The 23,083-nt window shown below is 36.7% G+C and overlaps 2 protein-coding genes across 2 annotated transcripts in view; both read left to right on the plus strand.

Moving 5' to 3' along the window:
- rfx5 (regulatory factor X, 5) overlaps positions 1 to 10,686 on the plus strand; it is a 20,409-nt gene extending 9,723 nt beyond the window's left edge. Inside the window, 10 exon segments of the mRNA XM_069168840.1 lie at positions 823 to 856; positions 938 to 1,020; positions 1,198 to 1,320; positions 1,621 to 1,737; positions 1,839 to 1,917; positions 4,681 to 4,879; positions 4,990 to 5,072; positions 5,144 to 5,278; positions 5,429 to 5,940; positions 5,942 to 10,686. Coding sequence (XP_069024941.1) covers positions 823 to 856; positions 938 to 1,020; positions 1,198 to 1,320; positions 1,621 to 1,737; positions 1,839 to 1,917; positions 4,681 to 4,879; positions 4,990 to 5,072; positions 5,144 to 5,278; positions 5,429 to 5,940; positions 5,942 to 6,551 — 1,975 coding nt within the window. The 3' untranslated portion in view covers positions 6,552 to 10,686.
- Positions 10,687 to 20,934: 10,248 nt separating this feature from the next.
- Positions 20,935 to 22,417, plus strand: LOC138209989 (nuclear factor 7, brain-like; the record flags this gene model as incomplete). Its single annotated transcript, XM_069168862.1, has 1 exon — positions 20,935 to 22,417. A coding segment is annotated over one exon (1,338 nt), but the record flags the coding sequence as incomplete, so codon positions are not given.
- Positions 22,418 to 23,083: the final 666 nt, after the last annotated feature.

The following is a 23,083-nucleotide window of genomic DNA, read 5'->3' on the forward strand; positions in this document are numbered from 1 at the left end:
TTATTTTATTTTATTTGTTTTGTTTTATTTATTTGTTTCATTTTGTTTTATTCGTTTGTTTTGTTTGACATGTTTGTTTGTTTTATTTTGTTTGTTTGTTTTATTTCTTTGTTTTATTTTTTTGTTTGTTTTATTTTGTTTGTTTTATTTTGTTTGTTTGTTTTATTTTGTTTGCTTGTTTTGTTTCCTGGTGTCAGAGATGTTGCTGCATGTTTAGAAAAAGTAATAATGATAAAAGTAATAATGATGTGACATCATTTTTGTGATTGTTGTAACGAAGTGAATTTGATTTATTTTTACTTTTACTTTTATTTTTGTTCTAATATAGTAGGCTAACGGTATCCATCTGTTTCCAGTCTTTTTGCTAAGCTAGGCTAACGGTATCCATCTGTTTCCAGTCTTTTTGCTAAGCTAGGCTAACGGTATCCATCTGTTTCCAGTCTTTTTGCTAAGCTAGGCTAACAGTATCCATCTGTTTCCAGTCTTTTTGCTAAGCTAGGCTAACGGTATCCATCTGTTTCCAGTCTTTTTGCTAAGCTAGGCTAACGGTATCCATCTGTTTCCAGTCTTTTTGCTAAGCTAGGCTAACGGTATCCATCTGTTTCCAGTCTTTTTGCTAAGCTAGGCTAACGGTAGCCATCTGTTTCCAGTCTTTTTGCTAAGCTAGGCTAACGGTATCCATCTGTTTCCAGTCTTTTTGCTAAGCTAGGCTAACAGTTTCCTGTGCTGAGTCTGACGTAGTCGCAGCTCATGTCGACCTGCTGCCGGTCGAGTATCGAGGGCTGTGATTGGCTGTCTGACCGGTGTTCTGTGTTGTTGCAGGAAGACGGTTCAGACCAAAGTGGACCAGATCCTGGTAAGACTTCGTCTCTGAACGTCTCGTCCTCTCGTCCGCTGGGTTTTTGTGCGTCAGCTGTTTTCTGTTTTTCTGTGACAGCAAGAAGTTCAGCGTTTCTCCGACAACGACAAGCTGTACTTGTACCTGCAGCTGCCGTCGGGACCGAGCTCCGGGGACAAGAGGTCCGTCCGACGTCTCTTCGATGTCTTTGGTCTCACGGCTCACTTAGTGCTAAGCTAGACCGACAATTTCCCTCTGCTTCCGGTCTTTGTGCTAAGCTAGGCTAACGTGATCTCAGAGGTCACAGTGTGGTGAGCTGTAAAACGCTGTTTGACCTTTGACCTTGTGTGTGCGAACAGCAGCGGAGACTCGAGTTCCTTCAACACGGCCGACCAGCTGCACACCTGCAACTGGATCAGGAGTCACCTGGAGGAACATTCAGACACCTGTCTGCCCAAACAGGACGTCTACGAGACGTACAGGTGGGGACACGCACAGAGACACAGAGACACAGAGACACACTCATACACGCACAGAGACACAGAGACACAGAGACACAGAGACACACTCATACACACACAGAGACACAGAGACACACAGAGACACAGACACACACAGAGACACAGAGACACAGAGACACACTCATACACACACACACACAGAGACACACACACACACACACACACACACACACACAGAGAGACACACACACACACACACACACACACACACACACACACACACACACAATATAACGACCCCCACCCCCCCACCCCCTGCAGGAGATACTGTGACAACCTGCAGCATCGTCCTCTGAGCGCCGCCAACTTCGGGAAGATCATCAGGGACATTTTCCCGAACATCAAGGCGAGACGTCTCGGCGGCCGAGGACAGTCAAAATATCCTTTAAGAGACTGTGTGTGTCTGTGACCTCTCGGTGACCTCTCGGTGACCTCTCGGTGACCCGTGTGCGTGTTAGAGTTCCCTGACCTGCTGATACGTACTGTTACAGCGGCATCAGGAGGAAGACGGTCCTCAACATGCCGCTGCTGCCGAACCTGGACCTGAAGAACGACCCGGTACGACACACTACACTCTACACACTACACACTACACACTACACACTACACTCTACACACTACACTCTACACTCTACACACTACACACTACACTCTACACACTACACACTACACTCTACACTCTACACACTACACACTACACTCTACACACTACACACTACACTCTACACACTACACACTACACTCTACACATCTACACTCTACTCTCTACACTCTACACTCTACACACTACACACTACACTCTACACACTACACTCGACACTCTACACTCTACTCTACACACTACACGTCTACACACTACACACTACACTCTACACACTACTACACTCTACACGTCTCTACACTCTCTACACACTACACACTACACACTACACTCTACACACTACAGCTCTACACTCTACACACTACACTCTACACTCTACACTACACTCTACACACTACACACTACACTCTACACACTCTACACACTACACTCTACACTCACTACACTCTACACTCTACACACGACACTCTACACTCTACACACTACACTCTACACTCTACACACTACACTCTACACACGTACACTCTACACACTACACTCTACACACTACACTCTACACTACACTCTACACTCTACACTACACTCTACACTCTACACTCTACACTCTACACTCTACACTCTACACACTACACTCTACACTCTACACTCTACACACTACACTCTACACTCTACACTCTACACACTACACTCTACTCACTCTACTCACTACACTCTACACACTACACACTACACACTACACTCTACACACTACACACTACACTCACTACACACTACACTCTACACTACACTCTACACACTACACACTACACTCTACACTCTACACACTACACTCTACACTCTACACACTACACTCTACACACTACACTCTACACACTACACTCTACACACTACACACTACACTCTACACACTCACTACACTCTACACACTACACACTACACTCTACACTCTACACACTACACTCTACACTCTACACACTACACTCTACACACTCACACTACACTCTACACTCTACACACTACACTCTACACACTACACTCTACACTACACTACACACTACACTACACACTACACTCTACACACTACACACTACACACTACACTCTACACACTACACTCTACACACTACACTCTACACTCTACACACTACACTCTACACACTACACTACACTCTACACACTACACTCTACACTCTACACACTACACTCTACACACTACACTCTACACACTACCACTACACTCTACACTCTACACACTACACACTACACTCTCTACACTCTACACACTACACTCTACACTCTACACTCTACACACTACACACTACACACTACACACTACACTCTACACTCTACACACTACACACTACACTCTACACACTACACACTACACTCTACACTCTACACACTACACTCTACACTCTACACACTACACACTACACACTACACTCTACACTCTACACACTACACACTACACACTACACTCTACACACTACACACTACACTCTACACACTACACACTACACTCTACACTCTACACACTACACTCTACACACTACACTCTACACACTACACTCTAACTCTACACTCTACACACTACACTCTACACACTACACACTACACACTACACTCTACACTCTACACACTACACACTACACTCTACACACTACACACTACACTCTACACACTACACACTACACTCTACACACTACACTCTACACACTACACTCTACACACTACACACTACACTCTACACACTACACTCTACACACTACACACTACACTCTACACACTACACACTACACTCTACACACTACACTCTACACACTACACACTACACTCTACACTCTACACACTACACACTACACTCTACACACTACACTCTACACTCTACACACTACACACTACACACTACACTCTACACACTACACACTACACTCTACACACTACACTCTACACTCTACACACTACACTCTACACTCTACACACTACACACTACACACTACACTCTACACTCTACACACTACACTCTACACACTACACACTACACACTACACACTACACTCTACACACTACACTCTACACACTACACTCTACACACTACACACTACACTCTACACACTACACTCTACACACTACACTCTACACTCTACACTCTACACACTACACACTACACTCTACACACTACACACTACACTCTACACACTACACTCTACACACTACACTCTACACACTACACACTACACACTACACTCTACACTCTACACACTACACACTACACTCTACACACTACACACTACACTCTACACACTACACACTACACTCTACACTCTACACACTACACACTACACACTACACACTACACTCTACACTCTACACACTACACACTACACACTACACACTACACTCTACACTCTACACTCTACACACTACACTCTACACACTACACTCTACACACTACACTCTACACACTACACACTACACTCTACACACTACACACTACACCAGGGGTGGGCAAACTTTTTGGTTTACAAGGTCAAATGAATGCCGTCATAATTATGATTTGATTTGGGCAATTCTGTACCAATCTTCAGTGGGCCGGATTAAAAAGACCAACGAGCCGGATGTGGCCTGTGGGCCGTAGTTTGCCCACCCCTGCTCTACACACACACACACACACAGTGCTGCTGCTAACCCCCCCCCCCTCCCATGGGTGGGTGTCTCCAGGCCGAGCTGACTGAGCTGGTCCAGACCTACAAACAGGAAGTGACGGAGGCGGCGTGCGAGCTGATCTGTGATTGGGCGCAGAAGATCCTGAAGCGCTCGTTCGACACGGTGGTGGAGATCGCTCGCTACCTGATCCAGGAGCACATCGTGAACCCGCGCTGCAGCCGGGCGGAGCTCGTGACCTCGGCCGCCCTCGCAGGTGTGTCGGTCTGTCTATCAATGTGGGGACCGACGTTAGCATCCTGGATGCTGCTGTTTGTTTGTTTCTCGGTGACTGACAGCTGATGTTGTTTGTTTGTTTGTAAACAGGAGGTCCCGCTAAAACTCACAAGGTCATCAAGAAGTCTCCTGCGGCCTCGAAAGCGGACGCCGACGCAGCGTCCGATCTGAAGGTTTGTTGCCGAGCGACCGTTGATGTCATCGGTCGCTCCGTCCTGCCGCTCACCTTCCTGTCTGTCCTCAGAAGGACGTCGGAGACGCGTCCTCCTCATCCTCACTGAAGCTGCCGGCCGGAGACAAGTCAGCTGCAGTGTCCAAACCTTCCTCCCTGGAGGCTCCGCCCCCCTCCTCCTCCTCCTCCTCATCTCTGCGTCCCGCGGTAGGTCAACACATCAGGGATCATTGGAGGGATTTATTGATCGATGTGATGGAGTCACAAGGACAAATTAAGAAATGTGTGTGTGTGTGTGTGTGTTTGTGTGTCTGTGTGTGTCTGTGTGTGTCTGTGTGTGTTTGTGTGTGTGTGCAGGTCGAGGCCTTCATCAAGCAGTTACCCAGAATCCTCCCCCGTAGTTCCCTCCCTGATAAGACGCTGTCTGTTCGCTCCTCGCCGCCCTCGCTGGCTCCCAAAGACCCGTCCGGTGTCGGAGGGGCGTCCGGACCTGGAGGACCCGCCGCCGCCGCTGCCGCCAGCGGTGGGGGGGTGAAGGTCATCGCCATGGCGACGCTGCCCCAGCAGCAGGGCGGGCCGGTTCCCGTGATGATCCTGCCGCAGAGCTGCCTGTCCTACGACCGGGACAAGGTGGCCCCGCCCCCTCCCCCTCAGCAGCAGCATGCCGCGGCAGCCCCCACCTCAGTGGTCCAGAAACCTCGAGGCGGCGCCGCCAAGCGCCCCCTGGAGGTGGTGACGTCAGGCGGGGGAGGGCCCGGTGGCTCCGCCCTCAACGCTCCTCCGGTCAAAAGGAAACGCGGACGACCGAGAAAACCTCGGCCGGAGGACGCCCTTCAAGCTCCGCCCACCGCTCCCCCTCCTGCCCCCCCCCTCCCACCCGCCCATCATCACCTCCCTCAGCGGCGGCGTGATCCAGAAGGCCTCCTCCTCCTCCTCATCCTCCTCGCAGCCTGTGCTGGAGCTGGTGATCCAGGAGCAGCCGGGTCTGGTTCTGAGCCCGCTGTCGGCGGCGTCTGAGCCGGCTCACCGGCTGGTGGAGCACCGCGGGGTGGTGGAGCACCGCGGGGTGGTGGTGCAGTGCCAGCCGGGCGGAGCTACCGAGCCGGACCACCACGGCCGGCCGCTGCTGCTGTTCCAGAACCCCAGCTGGGAGCTGGCGGCAGGCCGCACCCCGATGGTGGAGGTGATCCAAAAAGCTCCGAGACCGAGCAACAACAGCGGAGCCGCTCCGCCCACGGCGCACCTCCACCTGCCTACCCTCCCCGTCCCCCTCCCCTTGCCCACGCTGCATGCGGAGCGGGGCGAGGTGGAGATCACACTGACGCCGGTGGAGCTCGTCACCCCGCCTCCTCCTCCTCCTCTTCCTCCTCCTCCTCCTCCTCCTGCTTCCTCCGCTGCTGACTCCTCCCCCTCCGCCTCCTCTACCGTCGGGCTGAGAACGGAGGACCAGGGAGGAGCCTCACAGAGAGAGGGACACTAGCGCTCATCAGCCTTTACCTCGTCTGCAACAAGCCCCGCCCCTCTCTTCTCCTCTTCCTGATTGGCAGCAGAGAGCCAATCGAGGAGGACAGATGAAGACAAAACATCGTACAGACTGGACGATGTTACAAACCTGCGACTTCTTCACTGCATGTGACACTCCTCATTCACCTCCTCACTCACCTCCTCACTCACCTCCTCACTCACCTCCTCACCTCCTCACTCACCTCCTCACCTCCTCACTCACCTCCTCACCTCCTCACTCACCTCACTCACCTCCTCACTCACCTCCTCACCACCTCACTCACCTCCTCACCTCCTCACCTCCTCACTCACCTCACTCACCTCCTCACCTCCTCACTCACCTCCTCACTCACCTCCTCACTCACCTCACTCACCTCCTCACCTCCTCACTCACCTCACTCACCTCCTCACTCACCTCACTCACCTCCTCACTCACCTCCTCACCTCCTCACTCACCTCCTCATCTCCTCACTCACCTCCTCATCTCCTCACTCACCTCCTCACTCACTTCCTCACTCACCTCTTTCTCTCCTCATCTTCTCACCTCATTGTTTCACCTCCTCACCTCATCTCCTTCTCTCCCCTCCTTCTCTCCTCATTTCCTCACTCACCTCCTCACTCACCTCCTTCTCCTCATCTCCTTCCCTCGCCTCCTTCTCTCGCTTCCTTCTCCCTGTAAACATGTTGGTGGTCTGCTGCTTCAGGAAGGATGAAGAGAGGTGTTCATCCTTCAGGAACTTTACGGGTCGGAGCCTTTTAAAGGTTCCCTGATCCTCCAGATGATCGATCCTCCAGATGTTCGATCCTCCAGATGATCGATCCTCCAGATGTTCGATCCTCCAGATGTTCGATCCTCCAGATGATCGATCCTCCAGATGTTCGATCCTCCAGATGATCGATCCTCCAGATGTTCGATCCTCCAGATGTTGGTTTTAAGGAGGAAGAAAACGCTCGAAGAGCAACGCACAACGTTTCGTGCTGCGACGCAGGAACACACGTTGAAATGCAGTAAAGTGATTCATCAGCGATGTTTCAGATTAGCTTCCGTAGCGCTAACGTTTTAGCTTCGCTGTTGTACGTCGCCATGCGCCCTTTGCACTAACTCCGCCTCTCCACGAGCTCCACCGCAGCACCGACCGCATCGGCAATGTGACGCGGCCGCGGACGAGTTCCTCCGCTGAAAGGTCAGAGGTCAACGCTCTGTATCTCCGACCGCTCGGAGAAGCTGCGAACACTCGGCCTGTTTACGGAGAAAACACTTCACGTTAACGTCGAACCGCACGAAGCCGCCACGTCGATGTTTAACAAACGCTCTAAAAGACTGATCTGTTTCCTCCTCGCTGGTCTCTGGGGGCGGAGCTTGACCCCCCCGTCGTCATGGGAATGTCACATTGCCAACGCCGCACGGTTGTTGTCTTCTTTGTTGGTGCTACAAACCGCAGGACCGCATCCTGTTTTCCATCCTGAAAAAGAAAAAAAAAAAGGTTTCCTTCCGACAGCGAGCTTCAGCTCAGTTAAAGGGACACTGACTGTTAAAATCAGGCTCGTTGCATGATGGGAAAATTAGTATTTTTTAGCACTGCGTTACGATTGGTTGTTCACAGGAGCACTGATGTTGCTGACGGGTCGTTTCTTATAAAGAGTCTCCAGTGAAGTGCCAATATGTCCGACGTGAGAACCAGATGTCTGCGTGACATCACTTCCTCCTTATTTGCATTTAACAAAATACACGGACGAGTTCTTACGAGGAACTTCCTGCTTCCTGCTTTGCACTTGCCGGACTCATTTTTTTTATCGCACAAAGTTTGATCCTTGATTTGACTATTCAGGAGGAAGTCTATGAGTTTGAATCAATGAGAAAGGAAAAGAAAAAGACATCCTGTTCTGTTGAAGTTGCAGCAACTGGCGGGTCGAACCGGACGACCGGTTTCAGGCAACGTTTCACTTTGTTGACGGCAGCAGGAAGTAACGACAACCGAGTTTCAGTCATCGGTCGGCGGACTCTGTGATTCCTTCATGCTCAGGTCGGTCCGACTTGCAAAACAGAAATTAAAAACGTGTTTAGGACTTAAAACAACGGTTCAGGACTTGTTGGTCTGAACCGAAGACGTGACTTGGAACCTGCAGGTCTTGAAGTGAGACTTGGTAAAGGACTTGTTGTCAGTAGGGACGGATGATACAACAACCGATGTTTGCACGGGACTGTTGACCTGATGGTCTGGACCTCATCGTTCCTCTGGGGGTTTGACCTGGGACTTGGGTCTTTAGTTGGGACTTGTGGGTCTTTAGTTGGGACTTGTGTCTTTAGTTGGGACTTGTGGGTCTTTAGTTGGGACTTGTGGGTCTTTAGTTGGGACTTGTGGGTCTTTAGTTGGGACTTGTTGGTCTTTAGTTGGGACTTGTGGGTCTTTAGTTGGGACTTGTGGGTCTTTAGTTGGGACTTGTTGGTCTTTAGTTGGGACTTGTTGGTCTTTAGTTGGGACTTGTTGGTCTTTAGTTGGGACTAGACTCTGGACTTGTCTAGACTTGATACTTCAAAGTGGGACTTGTTGTATCTGACTTGTTGTTGGTGGGACAGACTATCAAAACATTGTTCCTTTAAAGTGTACTGAGATCCAGATGCTGCCAGACCTAGACTCACCTGTTAGACCTGGTAGACCTGGTCGACCTGGTCGACCTGGTCGACCTGGTTGACCTGGTCGACCTGATAGACCTGGTAGACCTGGTCGACCTGGTAGACCTGATAGACCTGGTCGACCTGGTTGACCTGGTAGACCTGGTAGACCTGGTAGACCTGGTCGACCTGGTTGACCTGGTAGACCTGATAGACTCGGCCTGAGACTGTCTCAAAGTGAAATGTTGCTTTCGGGTAGGTTCTGGTGATGCAGGTCACAGTCCGGTCCGGTCCGGTCCGGTCCGGTCCGGCCTGCTTTAGTAGCCCAGGTTTGGGGGGTTCTGTCACTGTGGAGCGTGTTGCTCAAACAAACAAACCAGAAACGGGTCGATAATCAAAGATTATGAATCGGGATTCGGGTAGCGGCGTGTCGACACTGAAGGATCAGACTCCGAGACGATGACCTCTGATGTCACTTCCTGTCTAAAAGCTGCTGCACGCGTCTTTTTTATGACCTTATTTATTGAAGTTAGAGCGACGCGAAGAGCAGCTTTACATGAAGTTCATTCACCTTCAGTTCAACCAGTTAGCCCGACCTCCTCAGGGGGAGGAGCCCGACCACCTCAGGGGGAGGGGCCCGACCTCCTCAGGGGGAGGAGCCCGACCACCTCAGGGGGAGGGGCCCGACCTCCTCAGGGGGAGGAGCCCGACCACCTCAGGGGGAGGAGCCCGACCGCTGACTGCTGAAGGTGAATGTACGTGATGAGATGACGAGGCGTTTGTCGGAGCTGAGCCGGTCGACCTCGCGGTTCATGTGACGGTTAGAGAGAAAGTCGCTTCTGTTCGACGCCACAAACTCCCTCAGGTTGGATCCCGAGAGCTCCAGAGAACACGGAGGGTGTTGGACTGTGGGCGGAGCCTGAGCGAGGTTGTCACGGCGACGCTCAGAGCTTCTCGCTGCCGTTCTGTTCACTCTTTTTAAATCTTTTGGTCGTCGTTGTTTCGTTCTGCTCGTCGGCGTTTCATCCTGTTGTACAGCTCGTTGTGCAGGTTTCCTTCTTCCCGTTGCTATGGAGATCTTTTAAGCTATCTTTTTGTTTTTTATTGTGGAAGACGCTGCCGGCTTCCTGCATGGTTTTCCTGTGGCTGTTTGTCTCGTTTTCTATATTCTCACTTCTAAACATTTGTTTTTGTTTACCTGTGACCTGCTGACTTTGTGATTTTCCTTTTTGTGGCACTTTACTCCTTAAATTCACGACTGAAGTGAGGTTAATAAAAAAAACTAAGAAAACCAACATGAACCTTCCTGGTTTGGTTTGGAAATGACAATAATCAGTGAAATGCACCTTTACTTTGCCCTGTTGGTCCGTCGGTTGTTTCTGTTGATTTGTTTGTTTGTTGTGAGGAGAACAGGAGAGAGAGGATGACAGAAGCCAGAATATTAATGTGAATCTATTTTCCTACGTTGATGGATTAAAAGACGTGAAGTTCAAAGCTTCTGACGACTCCTTTATCTCCTTCTGTCCTTTGTCTTTTTTACCCATCATGCACTGGGAAGTGTTGGAATGTCCTCCAGGTGTCTGTTTATACTGCAGTTATAGTTATACTAGTTATATTTATACTATTTATACTAGTTATATTTATACTATTTATACTAGTTATATTTATATTTATACTAGTTATAGTTATACTAGTTATATTTATACTAGATATATTTATACTATTTATATTTATACTAGTTATATTTATACTGCAGTTATATTTATATTTATACTAGTTATATTTATACTACAGTTATATTTATATTTATACTAGTTATATTTATATTTATACTAGTTATATTTATACTACAGTTATATTTATATTTATACTAGTTATATTTATATTAGTTATATTTTTATTTATACTAGTTATATTTATATTTATACTAGTTATATTTATACTGCAGTTATATTTGTACTGCAGTTATTTATACTACCGTTATATTTATACTAGTTATATTTATACGTTATATTTATATTTATACCAGTTATATTTATACTGCAGTTATATTTATACTAGTTATATTTATACTACAGTTACTGTATGTTTATACTACATTTATACTTGTACTGCAGTTATATTTATACGGCAGTTATATTTATACTAGTTATATTTATACTAGTTATATTTATACGGCAGTTATATTCATACTGCAATTATATTTATGCTACATTTATATTTATTCTGCAGTTATATTTATACAAGTTATATTTATACTAGTTATATTCATACTGCAGTTATATTTATACTACAGTTATATTTACATTTATACTAGTTATATTTATACTAGTTATATTTATACTACAGTTATATTTATATTTATACTAGTTATATTTATATTAGTTATATTTTTATTTATACTAGTTATATTTATATTTATACTAGTTATATTTATACTGCAGTTATATTTGTACTGCAGTTATTTATACTACCGTTATATTTATACTAGTTATATTTATGCGTTATATTTATATTTATACCAGTTATATTTATACTGCAGTTATATTTATACTAGTTATATTTATACTACAGTTACTGTATGTTTATACTACATTTATACTTGTACTGCAGTTATATTTATACGGCAGTTATATTTATACTAGTTATATTTATACTAGTTATATTTATACGGCAGTTATATTTATACTAGTTATATTTATACTAGTTATATTTATACTGCAGTTATATTCATACTGCAATTATATTTATGCTACATTTATATTTATTCTGCAGTTATATTTATACAAGTTATATTTATACTAGTTATATTCATACTGCAGTTATATTTATACTACAGTTATATTTACATTTATACTAGTTATATTTATACTAGTTATATTTATACTGCAGATATATTTATACTAGTTATATTTATACTAGTTATATTTATACTACAGTTACTGTATGTTTATACTACATTTATATTTGTACTGCAGTTACATTTATACTGCAGTTATATTAATACTACCGTTATATTTATACTAGGTATATTTATACTACAGTTATATTTATACTGCAGTTATATTTATACCACAGTTACTGTATGTTTATACTACGTTTATATTCATACTAGTTATGTTTATACTACAGTTATATTTATACTGGTTATATTTATATATTGATACTACAGTTATATTTATACTAGTTATATTTATACTAGTTATATTTATACAGCAGTTATAGTCATACTAGTTATATTTATACTACAGTTATATTTATACTGCAGTTATATTTATACTAGTTATTTTTATACTACAGTTATATTTATACTACAGTTACTGTATGTTTATACTACATTTATATTTATACTGCAGTTATATTTATACTAGTTATATTTATACTGCAGTTATATTTATACTAGTTATATTTAAACTACAGTTATATTTATACTACAGTTACTGTATGTTTATACTACGTTTATATTTACACTGCAGTTATATTTATACTAGTTATATTTATACTACAGTTATATTTATACTGCAGTTATATTTATGCTACATTTATATTTATACTGCAGTTATATTTATAATGCAGTTATATTTATACTAGTTATATTTATACTGCAGTTATATTTATACTAGTTATATTTATACTACAGTTATATTTATACTACAGTTACTGTATGTTTATACTACATTTATATTTACACTGCAGTTATATTTATACTAGTTATATTTATACTACAGTTATATTTATACTGCAGTTATATTTATACTGCAGTTATATTTATACTACAGTTATGTGTTTGCTATATTTATATTTATACTGTAGTTATATTTATACTGCAGTTATGTTTATACTACATTTATATTTATACTTCAGTTATATTTATACTGCAGTTATATTTATTCTACATTTATATTTATACTTCAGTTATATTTATACTACAGTTACTGTATGTTTATACTACATTTATATTTATACTGCAGTTATATTTATACTAGTTATATTTATACTACAGTTATATTTATACTGCAGTTACTGTATGTTTATACTACATTTATATTTATACTGCAGTTATATTTATAATAGTTATATTTATGCTACATTTATATTTATACTACATTTATATTTATACTGCAGTTATATTTATACTAGTTATATTTATACTAGTTATATTTATACTACAGTTACTGTATGTTTCTACTACATTTATATTTATGCTGCAGTTATATTTATACTACAGTTATATTTATACTAGTTACATTTATACTACAGTTATATTTATGCTGCATTTATATTTATACTACAGTTATATTTATACTAGTTTCATTTATACTACAGTTATATTTATACTACAGTTACTGTATGTTTATACTACATTTATATTTACACTGCAGTTATATTTATACTAGTTATATTTATACTACAGTTATATTTATACTGCAGTTATATTTATACTAGGTATATTTATACTACAGTTATGTGTTTGCTATATTTATATTTATACTGCAGTTATATTTATACTACAGTTACTGTATATTTATACTACATTTATATTTATACTGCAGTTATATTTATACTAGTTATATTTATACTACATTTATATTTATACTGCAGTTATATTTAAACTAGTTATATTTATACTACAGTTACTGTATGTTTATACTACGTTTATATTTATGCTGCAGTTATATTTATACTAGTTATATTTATACTGCAGTTATATTTATACTGCAGTTATATTTATACTAGTTATATTTATACTACATTTATATTTATACTGCAGTTATATTTATACTAGTTATATTTATACTACAGTGACTGTATGTTTATACTACGTTTATATTTATGCTGCAGTTATATTTATACTAGTTATATTTATACTGCAGTTATATTTATACTACAGTTATATTTACACTACAGTTATATTTATACTGCAGTTATATTTATACTTCAGTTATATTTATACTGCAGTTATATTTATACTACAGTTATATTTATACTACAGTTATATTTACACTACAGTTATATTTATACTGCAGTTATATTTATACTACAGTTATATTTATACTGCAGTTCTATTTACACTGCAGTTATATTTATACTGCAGTTATATTTACACTACAGTTGTATTTATACTACAGTTATATTTATACTGCAGTTATATTTACACTACAGTTATATTTATACTGCAGTTATATTTACACTACAGTTATATTTATACTGCAGTTATATTTATACTGCAGTTATATTTATACTACAGTTACTGTATATTTATACTACATTTATATTTATACTGCAGTTATATTTATACTAGTTATATTTATACTACATTTATATTTATACTGCAGTTATATTTATACTAGTTATATTTATACTACAGTTACTGTATGTTTATACTACGTTTATATTTATGCTGCAGTTATATTTATACTAGTTATATTTATACTGCAGTTATATTTATACTGCAGCTATATTTATACTAGTTATATTTATACTACATTTATATTTATACTGCAGTTATATTTATACTAGTTATATTTATACTACAGTTACTGTATGTTTATACTACGTTTATATTTATGCTGCAGTTATATTTATACTAGTTATATTTATACTGCAGTTATATTTACACTGCAGTTATATTTATACTGCAGTTACTGTATATTTATACTACATTTATATTTATACTGCAGTTATATTTATACTAGTTATATTTATACTACATTTATATTTATACTACATTTATATTTATACTACAGTTACTTTATGTTTATACTATGTTTATATTTATGCTGCAGTTATATTTATACTACAGTTATATTTATACTACAGTTATATTTATACTGCAGTTATATTTACGCTACAGTTATATTTATACTACAGTTATATTTATACTGCAGTTATATTTATACTGCAGTTACTGTATATTTATACTACATTTATATTTATGCTGCAGTTATATTTATACTAGTTATATTTATACTACATTTATATTTATACTACAGTTACTGTATGTTTATACTATGTTTATATTTATGCTGCAGTTATATTTATACTAGTTATATTTATACTACAGTTATATTTATACTACAGTTATATTTACACTACAGTTATATTTATACTGCAGTTATATTTATACTTCAGTTATATTTATACTGCAGTTATATTTATACTGCAGTTATATTTACACTACAGTTATATTTATACTGCAGTTATATTTATACTAGTTATATTTATACTGCAGTTATATTTACACTACAGTTATATTTACACTACAGTTATATTTATACTGCAGTTATATTTACACTGCAGTTATATTTACACTGCAGTTATATTTATACTGCAGTTATATTTATACTACAGTTATATTTATACTGCAGTTATATTTATACTAGTTATACTTATACTGCAGTTATATTTACACTACAGTTATATTTACACTACAGTTATATTTATACTGCAGTTATATTTATACTGCAGTTATATTTACACTACAGTTATATTTATACTGCAGTTATATTTATACTACAGTTACTGTATATTTATACTACATTTATATTTATACTGCAGTTATATTTATACTAGTTATATTTATACTACATTTATATTTATACTACAGTTACTGTATGTTTATACTATGTTTATATTTATGCTGCAGTTATATTTATACTAATTATATTTATACTGCAGTTATATTTATACTGCAGTTATATTTACACTACAGTTATATTTATACTGCAGTTATATTTATACTAGTTATATTTATACTGCAGTTATATTTACACTACAGTTATATTTACACTACAGTTATATTTATACTGCAGTTATATTTATACTACAGTTATATTTATACTGCAGTTATATTTACACTGCAGTTATATTTACACTGCAGTTATATTTATACTGCAGTTATATTTATACTACAGTTATATTTACACTACAGTTATATTTATACTGCAGTTATATTTATACTACAGTTATATTTACACTACAGTTATATTTATACTGCAGTTATATTTATACTAGTTATATTTATACTGCAGTTATATTTACACTACAGTTATATTTACACTACAGTTATATTTATACTGCAGTTATATTTATACTACAGTTATATTTATACTGCAGTTATATTTATACTGCAGTTATATTTACACTACAGTTATATTTACACTGCAGTTATATTTATACTGCAGTTATATTTATACTGCAGTTATATTTATACTGCAGTTATATTTACACTGCAGTTATATTTACACTGCAGTTATGTTTATACTGCAGTTATATTTATACTACAGTTATATTTATACTGCAGTTATATTTACACTACAGTTATATTTATACTGCAGTTATATTTATACTGCAGTTATATTTACACTACAGTTATATTTATACTGCAATTATATTTATACTACAGTTACTGTATATTTATACTACATTTATATTTATACTGCAGTTATATTTACACTACAGTTATATTTATACTACAGTTATATTTATACTGCAGTTATATTTACACTGCAGTTATATTTACACTGCAGTTATGTTTATACTGCAGTTATATTTACACTACAGTTATATTTATACTGCAGTTATATTTATACTGCAGTTATATTTATACTACAGTTATATTTATACTGCAGTTATATTTACACTGCAGTTATATTTACACTGCAGTTATGTTTATACTGCAGTTATATTTATACTACAGTTATATTTATACTGCAGTTATATTTACACTACAGTTATATTTATACTGCAGTTATATTTATACTGCAGTTATATTTACACTACAGTTATATTTATACTGCAGTTATATTTACACTACAGTTATATTTACACTACAGTTATATTTATACTGCAGTTATATTTATACTGCAGTTATATTTACACTACAGTTATATTTATACTGCAGTTATATTTATACTACAGTTACTGTATATTTATACTACAGTTATATTTATACTGCAGTTATATTTACACTACAGTTATATTTATACTACAGTTATATTTATACTGCAGTTATATTTACACTGCAGTTATATTTACACTGCAGTTATGTTTATACTGCAGTTATATTTACACTACAGTTATATTTATACTGCAGTTATATTTATACTGCAGTTATATTTATACTGCAGTTATATTTACACTACAGTTATATTTATACTACAGTTATATTTATACTGCAGTTATATTTACACTACAGTTATATTTATACTACAGTTATATTTACACTGCAGTTATATTTATACTGCAGTTATATTTATACTACAGTTATATTTATACTGCAGTTATATTTATACTAGTTATACTTATACTGCAGTTATATTTACACTACAGTTATATTTACACTGCAGTTATATTTACACTGCAGTTATATTTATACTGCAGTTATATTTATACTACAGTTATATTTATACTGCAGTTATATTTATACTAGTTATACTTATACTGCAGTTATATTTACACTACAGTTATATTTACACTACAGTTATATTTATACTGCAGTTATATTTATACTGCAGTTATATTTACACTACAGTTATATTTATACTGCAGTTATATTTATACTACAGTTACTGTATATTTATACTACATTTATATTTATACTGCAGTTATATTTATACTAGTTATATTTATACTACATTTATATTTATACTACAGTTACTGTATGTTTATACTATGTTTATATTTATGCTGCAGTTATATTTATACTAATTATATTTATACTGCAGTTATATTTATACTGCAGTTATATTTACACTACAGTTATATTTATACTGCAGTTATATTTATACTAGTTATATTTATACTGCAGTTATATTTACACTACAGTTATATTTACACTACAGTTATATTTATACTGCAGTTATATTTATACTGCAGTTATATTTACACTACAGTTATATTTATACTGCAGTTATATTTATACTACAGTTATATTTATACTGCAGTTATATTTACACTGCAGTTATATTTACACTGCAGTTATATTTATACTGCAGTTATATTTATACTGCAGTTATATTTACACTACAGTTATATTTATACTACAGTTATATTTATACTGCAGTTATATTTATACTAGTTATATTTATACTGCAGTTATATTTACACTACAGTTATATTTACACTACAGTTATATTTATACTGCAGTTATATTTATACTAGTTATATTTATACTACAGTTATATTTATACTGCAGTTATATTTACACTACAGTTATATTTACACTGCAGTTATATTTATACTACAGTTATATTTATACTGCAGTTATATTTACACTGCAGTTATATTTACACTGCAGTTATGTTTATACTGCAGTTATATTTATACTACAGTTATATTTATACTGCAGTTATATTTACACTACAGTTATATTTATACTGCAGTTATATTTATACTGCAGTTATATTTACACTACAGTTATATTTATACTACAGTTATATTTATACTGCAGTTATATTTATACTGCAGTTATATTTACACTACAGTTATATTTATACTGCAGTTATATTTATACTACAGTTACTGTATATTTATACTACATTTATATTTATACTGCAGTTATATTTACACTACAGTTATATTTATACTACAGTTATATTTATACTGCAGTTATATTTACACTGCAGTTATATTTACACTGCAGTTATGTTTATACTGCAGTTATATTTACACTACAGTTATATTTATACTGCAGTTATATTTATACTGCAGTTATATTTATACTACAGTTATATTTATACTGCAGTTATATTTACACTGCAGTTATATTTACACTGCAGTTATGTTTATACTGCAGTTATATTTATACTACAGTTATATTTATACTGCAGTTATATTTACACTACAGTTATATTTATACTGCAGTTATATTTATACTGCAGTTATATTTACACTACAGTTATATTTATACTGCAGTTATATTTACACTACAGTTATATTTATACTACAGTTATATTTATACTGCAGTTATATTTATACTGCAGTTATATTTACACTACAGTTATATTTATACTACAGTTATATTTATACTGCAGTTATATTTACACTGCAGTTATATTTACACTGCAGTTATGTTTATACTGCAGTTATATTTACACTACAGTTATATTTATACTGCAGTTATATTTATACTGCAGTTATATTTATACTGCAGTTATATTTACACTACAGTTATATTTATACTACAGTTATATTTACACTGCAGTTATATTTATACTGCAGTTATATTTACACTACAGTTATATTTATACTACAGTTATATTTACACTGCAGTTATATTTATACTGCAGTTATATTTATACTACAGTTATATTTATACTGCAGTTATATTTATACTAGTTATACTTATACTGCAGTTATATTTACACTACAGTTATATTTACACTACAGTTATATTTATACTGCAGTTATATTTATACTGCAGTTATATTTACACTACAGTTATATTTATACTGCAGTTATATTTATACTACAGTTACTGTATATTTATACTACATTTATATTTATACTGCAGTTATATTTATACTAGTTATATTTATACTACATTTATATTTATACTACAGTTACTGTATGTTTATACTATGTTTATATTTATGCTGCAGTTATATTTATACTAATTATATTTATACTGCAGTTATATTTATACTGCAGTTATATTTACACTACAGTTATATTTATACTGCAGTTATATTTATACTAGTTATATTTATACTGCAGTTATATTTACACTACAGTTATATTTACACTACAGTTATATTTATACTGCAGTTATATTTATACTGCAGTTATATTTACACTACAGTTATATTTATACTGCAGTTATATTTATACTACAGTTATATTTATACTGCAGTTATATTTACACTGCAGTTATATTTATACTGCAGTTATATTTACACTACAGTTATATTTATACTGCAGTTATATTTACACTACAGTTATATTTATACTACAGTTATATTTATACTGCAGTTATATTTACACTACAGTTATATTTATACTGCAGTTATATTTATACTACAGTTATATTTACACTACAGTTATATTTATACTGCAGTTATATTTATACTAGTTATATTTATACTGCAGTTATATTTACACTACAGTTATATTTACACTACAGTTATATTTATACTGCAGTTATATTTATACTACAGTTATATTTATACTGCAGTTATATTTACACTACAGTTATATTTATACTGCAGTTATATTTATACTGCAGTTATATTTACACTACAGTTATATTTATACTGCAGTTATATTTATACTACAGTTATATTTATACTGCAGTTATATTTACACTACAGTTATATTTATACTACAGTTATATTTATACTGCAGTTATATTTACACTACAGTTATATTTATACTACAGTTATATTTACACTACAGTTATATTTATACTGCAGTTATATTTACACTATAGTTATATTTATACTACAGTTATATTTATACTGCAGTTATATTTACACTACAGTTATATTCATACTGCAGTTATATTTACACTACAGTTATATTTATACTACAGTTATATTTACACTACAGTTATATTTATACTGCAGTTATATTTACACTATAGTTATATTTATACTACAGTTATATTTATACTACAGTTATATTTATACTGCAGTTATATTTACACTACAGTTATATTTATACTACAGTTATATTTACACTACAGTTATATTTATACTGCAGTTATATTTACACTACAGTTATATTTATACTGCAGTTATATTTATAACTGACCTTCTTACAGGAGAGAGATCAGAGACCTCCAGAGGATCTCTGCAGTCTGCACTCTGAGAAACTCAAACTCTTCTGTCTGGACCATCAGCAGCCAGCGTGTCTCGTCTGCAGAGATTCAGAAAAACACACCGGCCACATGTTCAGACCCGTCGATGAAGCTGCACGACAACACAAGAAGGAACTTCGTGAAACTCTGGAGCCCTTAAAGGAGAAGTTAAAGGTTTCTGAACGAGTTAAACAGGAGTTTGATCAAGCAGAAAAACACATTAAGGTCCAGGCCCAAAACACAGAGATGCAGATTAAGCAACAGTTCAAGAAGCTGCACCAGTTTCTAGAGGAGGAAGAGGAGGTCAGGATGGCTGCACTGAGGGAGGAAGAGGAGCAGAAGAGTCGGATGATGAAGCAGAAGGTGGAGGCTCTGAGCAGACAGATACCAGCTCTCTCAGATGCAGTCAGAGCCACAGAGGAGGATCTGAGAGCTGAAGACATCTCCTTCCTCAACAACTACAAGGCTGCAGCGGAAAGAGTCCGACGCTGCCCCCTGCTGGAGGATCTGCAGCTGCCCTCAGGAGCTCTGATAGACCAGGCCAAACATCTGGGCAACCTGGCCTTCAACATCTGGAGCAACATGGAGGACAGGGTCTCCTACACTCCTCTGGTTCTGGATCCAAACACTGCTGGTCCAGGACTCGTCCTGTCTGAAGATCTGACCGGTGTGAGACGAGGACATAAACAGCAGCTTCCTGATAATCCAGAGAGGTTTGACTTCTCCCGCTCTGTCCTGAGCTCTGAGGGTTTTAAATCAGGGACTCACAGCTGGGACGTCAAGGTTGGAGACAGTCCAGAGTGGACACTGGGTGTGTTGGCAGAGTCTGTCAAGAGGAAGGGATTCATATACTCTGGATTTTGGAGAATATATTTCTATAAAGGTAAATTGTCAGCGCAGTCACCAGCAGCTCCAAACACTGATGTCCAAGTACAGAAGAAGTTCCAGAGGATCAGAGTGAATCTGGACTGGAAAGGAGGGAAGCTGTCGTTCTCTGATCCTGATACGAACACACACATACACACCTTCACACACACTTTCACCGACAGGATGTTTCCATACATTGACTCTGTAGGTGATGTGGAGATTTTACCAGCTAACGTCTCTGTGACTAGAAATAAACGTAAACAGCTGAAATGTTCATCATCTCTTCATGTGAAGATTAAAAAACATCTTAAATCAACCCTTCATTCACCGCTGAACACATCTGGATCTAAATCAGTTTGTCTGACCTTTTATTTTGAAAAACCCAAACAACTTATTAACAAATCTGACTTCTCTTGGTGATTTTATTTTTTTATGTCTTCTGTCATTTAACTTTCAACTGCAGACACATGTTGTTTAAAACTCATTGTTTTGTACATTTCTGATTCAGATCAATAAAAATTGAGTTTATATGAATATGAACATAGAGTTCTCTGTAACTGTAAAATGTTTTGAGGTGAATCTGTAAATAAAAATGATTGAATTGATCAACATATAAAGTGTGACGTGTTGTTTCAGATGAACATAAGAATGTATTGATCCCGGTGAAATCTAGCTGAGTCAGCATTCGCAAAATTGACTTCTTTTTTTTTTAGATTTTTCTTCTTTTGAGAACTTCTGCATCCGTTCAGATGTTGAAATCATTCAAATATCAACAGGTTCAGCTTTTTATTTGCAGTTCTGAGTTTATTCAACTTCTTTATTCTATTTCTACTTTTTGAAATACTCAACTGTTTCTGGAAAAATTCCTGCCATTGAAATGAACGGAGAGAATTTTCAAATCCTCTGAAATTTATTTGAACTTCAACTAGTTTTCCAAACTTTCACCTGGAAACACCATTTAAACTTTAAACATGTCAAAACTCAAATATTAAATGTGTTCGCAGAGTTTGGTCTCTTTCACAGTTTTTACAGAACAAGGTTTTATGAATTTTTGGGGAATCATTTCTCAGTTTTTAATTGGTGTGTCGTTCAGTCAAATCGCTAAAATGTTAATGTTTTAAATGCAATATCAATATTAACTAGCTTATTTAAATAAAAGTGACCACATATATTAAAATAATAAAATTGCAGGAAAGAAAAGTTTTTGAATTACTCAAAATGACAAATTACA

Source organism: Embiotoca jacksoni, unplaced genomic scaffold, assembly GCF_022577435.1.
Source record: "Embiotoca jacksoni isolate LCO1_2020_lvr unplaced genomic scaffold, fEmbJac1.0.p SCAF_41, whole genome shotgun sequence".
Classification (NCBI taxonomy): Eukaryota; Metazoa; Chordata; class Actinopteri; family Embiotocidae; genus Embiotoca; species Embiotoca jacksoni.